Raw genomic sequence first — 6,013 nt, 5'->3', positions numbered from 1 at the left:
CATTCTCAGTGACAATGGTAACCAGTACAAATAGAGAGTGAATCTCCCCAATGGGGACACAGACAGCAATACAAACTTGACAGAGGCCTACAGATACACTTTAAATTGTTTGTTTTAGATTGTAAGCCCTCAGGGGCAGGGCACTCCTTACCATCTTGTCTTGATTTGTATTGCGATTGTAATGTCTTCCTTATGTTGTAAAGCGCTGCGCAAACTGTTGGGGCTATATAAATACTATGTAATAATAATAATGCCATCTTCTTTAGTAGTGGATGGAGTGGGAAGAATTAGAGCCTCTGTCAAGTTGTACTGCTGCCTACAGCCAGGAGATTCTCTTCTAGATTGTAAGCTCTCATGGGCAGGCCCATCTTGTGTTGACTTCTATTGTAACTGGAATGTCTTCCTTATATTGCAAAGCGCTGCAAACCTGCTGGCGCTATATAAATCCTGTGCAATAATAATTTGCCCTGTTGAGCAGTCAGGTATAAAGATCGATGGAAGTTTCCCACTTGCTCTCATGTCAACCACTGGGAAGAGGGAACTCCTTCCACGTTGAGCATATGAACGTTTTAAGGTGATTTTGAAGCCTTTTTTGTGCATTTTGCAGAACTTTACAAAATTGAGCATTTTTGTTTTGACCAATAGAAAACTTGTTACTAGGGGGTGGAGACAGTTATGTGCAGAATCCCACACTAAAGGGGCCTTTTTTTTTACCCAGATTCTCCGATAGGGCCAAAAACACTACAGATGTCAGGAGACACAACGCTCAGGTGCAAAGCATTAACAATAATAGGATTCTAAACGTTGAGCAGTGTCTCCCAAAATGCTCAGGTGTGAATGGGGGCTAAAAGAGATATTGTCTTACTTCCTGTCATGATTCCAAAACAGGAAGTGAATTATCTCAACCAAATAAAAGTAAACCCTGGCAAGGGTTTCAACCATTTCTGACTCTACTCAACTTAAAAATAAGTTGTGCCTACACATACACTTTAAAATAACTGAGTCATCTCTGTTCTTGATCAGTGACTGTGAGGTACTGAAAGCCAATACATGACAGCCAGGCAGTTAGCATTTTCAATAGGAGAGGTCAGCAAGTCAGCCTACATCTTTCTTTCAGGGCAGATGGAAAAGCAGTGTGTCAGTGTGCGATCAATAGGGGAATGCAATGAACCGGCATCAATGCAGAGCAGCTCTGGAAGTCACTTACAGATCAGCCAGCACGTTGATCTCCTGGTACGTCCTCTGTAGTAAGAAGTCGATGAGTGTACTGAGGCGGTAGCCATGGCTGGCAGAGGCGACTACTGCCCCTGCAGGAGGAGGCTGAGGGGCAGTGGTGGGACCCCCAGTCACCACCAGCTGATTGCTCTCTAGTTGCACAGGAGGCATTCTGGCCGGGACTCACGCGCTATGGCTCAGAGACACTACGGCTCCTCGGGAGAATGCATGGGTCAATAGAAGAGACCCCCTTTCCTCACAACGTAAATTCAGGCAGAAGAGAAAGCAAATGCGTGCGAACCCCAGGCCCCACAGGCGGCCTCCTCCTTCTCACACCGGAAGGGAATGCGGCATCGGGGGAAGGGGCTAAACCGGAAGAGACGCTGAGTTACTACTGCGCATGCGTAATGCGTTCCCTCTGACTTGTCATTCGCTGCAACAGTCATTAGCTTGGCAGTGGCACAGGAGAGCCATCCGTCATCAGGTGCTGGGACTCACACAGTCACGGGGTTGGCTCTCATGACTGTGAGCGTGTGACAGGATAATAGCAGAGTATGATCAGCTACATGCCAGGGTTGTCAGCAATACTACATCTCCAGCCTTTTACCTTTAAAGGGTAGCTAAACCCAAAAACGTGTGGCTGCATGTGTTCTTTTTAAGTGCTATTTTAACTGTGTAACCTGGTCAGTAATACTGGCTTAGGGTGCCTATACACCACATATTTCACATCAGACTCTCCCTTCATATCAGAGTCCCTCCCTATTCACATCAGGAGCCCCCTTTCACATTAGCCCCCTCCTTCACATCAGAGTCCTCCTTTCACATCAGCAGCCCCCGTTCACATTAGGCCCCCCTTCACATCAGAGTCCCTCCTCATTCACATCAGAGTCCCCTGTTCACATCAGCCCCCTCTTCCCCTTTCACATCAGAGTCCTTCCCCATTCACATCAGAGTTCCCTTTTCACATCAGAGAGTCCTCTTCACATCAGCGTTCATCGGGGGTTCTCTAACTTTTGGCCCCAGTTACACCTACCACTAGGACAGGAAATGAAGTGATATGTCTACAACAGCGATACAGAAATAAGTAACAGAGGCTCCAACCCTTCCAAAAATAATTTTTTGTGTATCTGTTGCAAAGTTTTGTACTTAAAGATCCTGCTAGTTATAGCACTTCCTTTTTCAGGCTGTTATCGCTAAGCGAATAGCTTGCAATTAGCAGCCATGTTGTCAGTCTGCCATGCGCACTCCTTCAATTAGTCATTGGGTTGTCTTAACAGGTCGGTCCATGCCTCCTGTAGAACTGATACACAGCCCAAGTGCCAACTAAAGGAGTTTTCATGGCAGGCTGACAATGCTGCTGCTAATTTAAGCCATCAGCTTAGTGCTATCACCCTGAAACAGGAAGTCATATAACTGTGGCAGGATCTCTAGGTCTAAAACTTTGCAGCAGATTCACAAAAAAATGATTTTCTTAAGAAAGCTGTACACTTTGGGGTTGATTTACTAAAGGCAAGCAGGCTTTTCACTTTGCAAGGGAATTTACACTTTGCAGGGGCAGTTTGCCCTTTGTTTAGTGAATGAGGGGAAGCTCTGCTGACTTCTATCACCCAATCATGTTCAAGAAAAAATTCTGTTTTTTTTTTTATTATTTATTTTCCTTGCGCAGGATTAGGTATTCTTTACATAGGGAGTTATTCACAAAAGGGTGGAGAGATTGGAGAAGGCAGGGGAAGTGAACGATCTAGGCCAAACTAGCTGATTTGGAAAAACTCTGCAATTCGGCTCACTTTCCAGTTCAGCTATGTTGTCCTAGATAGTTCACTTCTCCTGCCTTCTCCAACCTCTTCACCCTTTTGTGAATAACCCCCAAAGTGAAGTTTCACCACATTCGCCAAGCTAAGGGAAACTTCCACTGCAAAGTACAAATCCCCTTGCAAAGTGAATTTGCCTTTAGCAAATCAACCCCTCTGAGACATGATGCCAACTATACTGAAAAATAGATTTAGGGTTTACATACACTTTAAAATGATCCTTTGAGTGACTTCACAAGTCAGCATGAATACATTTCTGGAATGTCATAATATATAACAACATTACGTTGTAAAAAAAATATACCCTATCACTAAAAAACAGTTTTTGGAAGTGGGGAAAGGATTTAGAACAGGAACATTTTATTAACTTGTGGCAACTATAGAGTCACGCTTATGATAACAGTTTCATTCTTACATAGAAAATAGAATATCTTAACATAGATGCATATGAAATGATGAGCTTTGTCTCTGCTTTAGATAAAGTTCTAGTTTTAATTTTCAAAAGATTTATATTACATTTTTCCAAGAAAGATATTCAAAAAGTTACAAAAAAACACTTGTTCGTACAATGACCATTCAAATGCAATACAATAAAGGTGCTAGATAAAACATTCTGTGTGGGTGAAACTGCACCATGAACAGATTAGCAAGCGATTGAGATATGAAGAAATACACACAAAAGCCACCTAAGACAAACAACTGATGTGTTTCCGTCAAACCATCTGGTGGGTGGTAAATGTGTTATGAAGACAATAGTGTGAGGAGTGTATAGGTAAGATTAAAGTTAGGGATGCACAGATACTTTTCGAGTACCAGTGCTGATACTTGGCATTTTCATGAGAACTACCAGGGTTGCAGCGGCTGCAGCTGGGACCCAGCTCTGGCGTTCCACCACTGTCCTGAAATCATTAGTCTGTTTTGTTTTAGAAAAACTGTCACATGACAATAAACAAAAATGTATCAGTACTCGTACTTGTAAGTAGGGATGCACCGATACCGATACAAGCATCGGTATCGGCCGCGATACCGAGTATTTGCATGAGTACTCGTACTCGTGCAAATACTCCAAAACATAAGTTTAAAGCATAGGAATTAAATTGAACCATTAGGGATGGGCACCACACCCCCAATTAGAATTGTATACAAGAAAAGAAAAGCGGGGCTTTAAAAGTGTCCAAACCATACAAGACGTCCATCAAACATACATGGTTTTGTCCAGGATCAGCAGTCTAGGTGGATCCTGGATCTGTACCGAGTACTGTACTTGGTATCTGTGCAACCCTAATTAAAGTAGTATGAAACTATCATCCAGATCAAAGAAATGTAGAAGTATCTCTTTACATTTTTGCCTAAGTCATCATGTCATCATGTTTTTGAATATCTCCAACTCGCTCAGCTCTGCTTCCCTAGACTTCCTGTTCAGTACAAGATCACAAGGCACAGTGCAGTCTCCAGCAGCTGTACATCTACTAGCTTAGAGAAGGGTGGAGCGAGCGGGACGCAGGGAGCAGAAGATTGACTTGCCTTTCTGTGTATTTGTGGAGACACGCACAGCTTACTAGCTCACACAAGGGTGGCTTCATAGGACCCTGCAAGGGAAATGAGCCACCCTAATACAGAATATCAGGGACAGTGCTCAAGGGTCCAGCTGATTCTGCAGAAAACTAAAACTTTTAAACATCAAGGAGCTGCATCTGTTGTCAGTGATTTCATCAGCATTTTAAATAGCTTTATATAAAACCTTTTGACTTTAATATCAATTTAAAGGAGAACTATGAGGTGACAGATCTGGAAGTGAGCGAGCGCATACGGTCGCTCGCTCACTTCTCGATCATGTCCATGCAGAGAGCCGTGACTGTCAGTCACGGCTCCTTGCAGAGATTCCCCCCCTCCCCTCTCCGATCCTCCAGCAATGACTGGCAGAACGGATGGGGGAGGGGGCGGGCACAGCTGGCTCTGCCTCTAGATAGGCAGAGCCCGCTGTCACTAACACAGCTGGGTGGATCTCAACAGTAATGTCGGGATCCGTCCCAGTTGCGGCAGTCTCAGTATACCGCGACCTGTAGCTCGCAATATACTGAGCTTTGGGTCACGGAGGACGCTAGTATATGTCCTCCCGTGACCCTTAAGAGAACTATGGGGAGAACCTCTCCCTTAAAAGAGAACAACTTACCCTTTGTTCTCTTTTAAGGGAGGAAAAGTGGGATGTGTAGACACCAAGGCCCCTCCAAAATCCCCTACCATGATGGATAATTGGATATCACTATGAAGTAGTCAAGCTTTTAGGTGGAAATGAACCATGAGCATATTGGATCCATGGGGTCGATAAAGTTATAATTTTTTAAAACAACTTTATTTATCAAACTTGACATGAATACAATAAAAGGTTACATGACAATATAAGCCAATGTATGTACCTTAAAGGCAGTAGTTTATGATTGTAATATTGGACAAGAAAAATAAGAGGACAATGTCATAATGAGAACAGTCATCTGAAGCAATACATAGAATCTTAGTACTGTATCCACATAGGTTCACATAATGTATATGTATAAAAAGAAATAGGGAACAAGAACATTCACACAAACAACAGATCTGAATGGACCAACGGTGATACTCTTGAATTAGAGCACATCAAATACAGTAGGTCAATCTGTGAAAATAAAGGACACAGAGACCAGAGCTGAAGAAGAAAATTATTCTAAAAACATTCTTAGCCACTAGAGGTCACTGATCACTCATTTGTATTCATTTTATGAAGGTGAATATTAATATTAATGTGGAAAATTAGTTAAGAAGTGAAGGAAGACCACTCCTGACCATTAATGGAAATATATTCTTTTTGCAGAATGCCTGCATACCCATCACGCAAGTTTCACAAAGTGGCACAGAGCCAATTAAAAGAGCACACTTACACATACAAGCCTTCAGTGGATGGAACAGAACATTTACCTTTATTTACCAAAATGTCTCTTTTTGTCTTTTTG

The 6,013-nt window shown here is 42.8% G+C and overlaps 1 protein-coding gene across 3 annotated transcripts in view; it reads right to left on the bottom strand.

Annotated features, from left to right (window-relative positions):
• Positions 1-1,576, bottom strand: part of MED14 (mediator complex subunit 14) — a 56,979-nt gene extending 55,403 nt beyond the window's left edge. For all 3 annotated transcript variants that reach the window (XM_018556350.1, XM_018556349.1, XM_018556351.1), the window contains exon 1: positions 1,208-1,576. In XM_018556350.1, coding sequence (XP_018411852.1) covers positions 1,208-1,386 — 179 coding nt within the window. In that variant the 5' untranslated portion in view covers positions 1,387-1,576. The remainder of the gene's footprint in view (positions 1-1,207) is intronic.
• Between the last annotated feature and the right edge of the window lie 4,437 nt (positions 1,577-6,013).

This window comes from Nanorana parkeri, unplaced genomic scaffold (assembly GCF_000935625.1).
Source record: "Nanorana parkeri isolate BGI_ZX_2015 unplaced genomic scaffold, ASM93562v1 scaffold234, whole genome shotgun sequence".
NCBI lineage: Eukaryota > Metazoa > Chordata > Amphibia > Anura > Dicroglossidae > Nanorana > Nanorana parkeri.
Note: the sequence above shows the minus strand (reverse complement) of the source record. Positions and strands in the feature narration are given on the sequence as shown.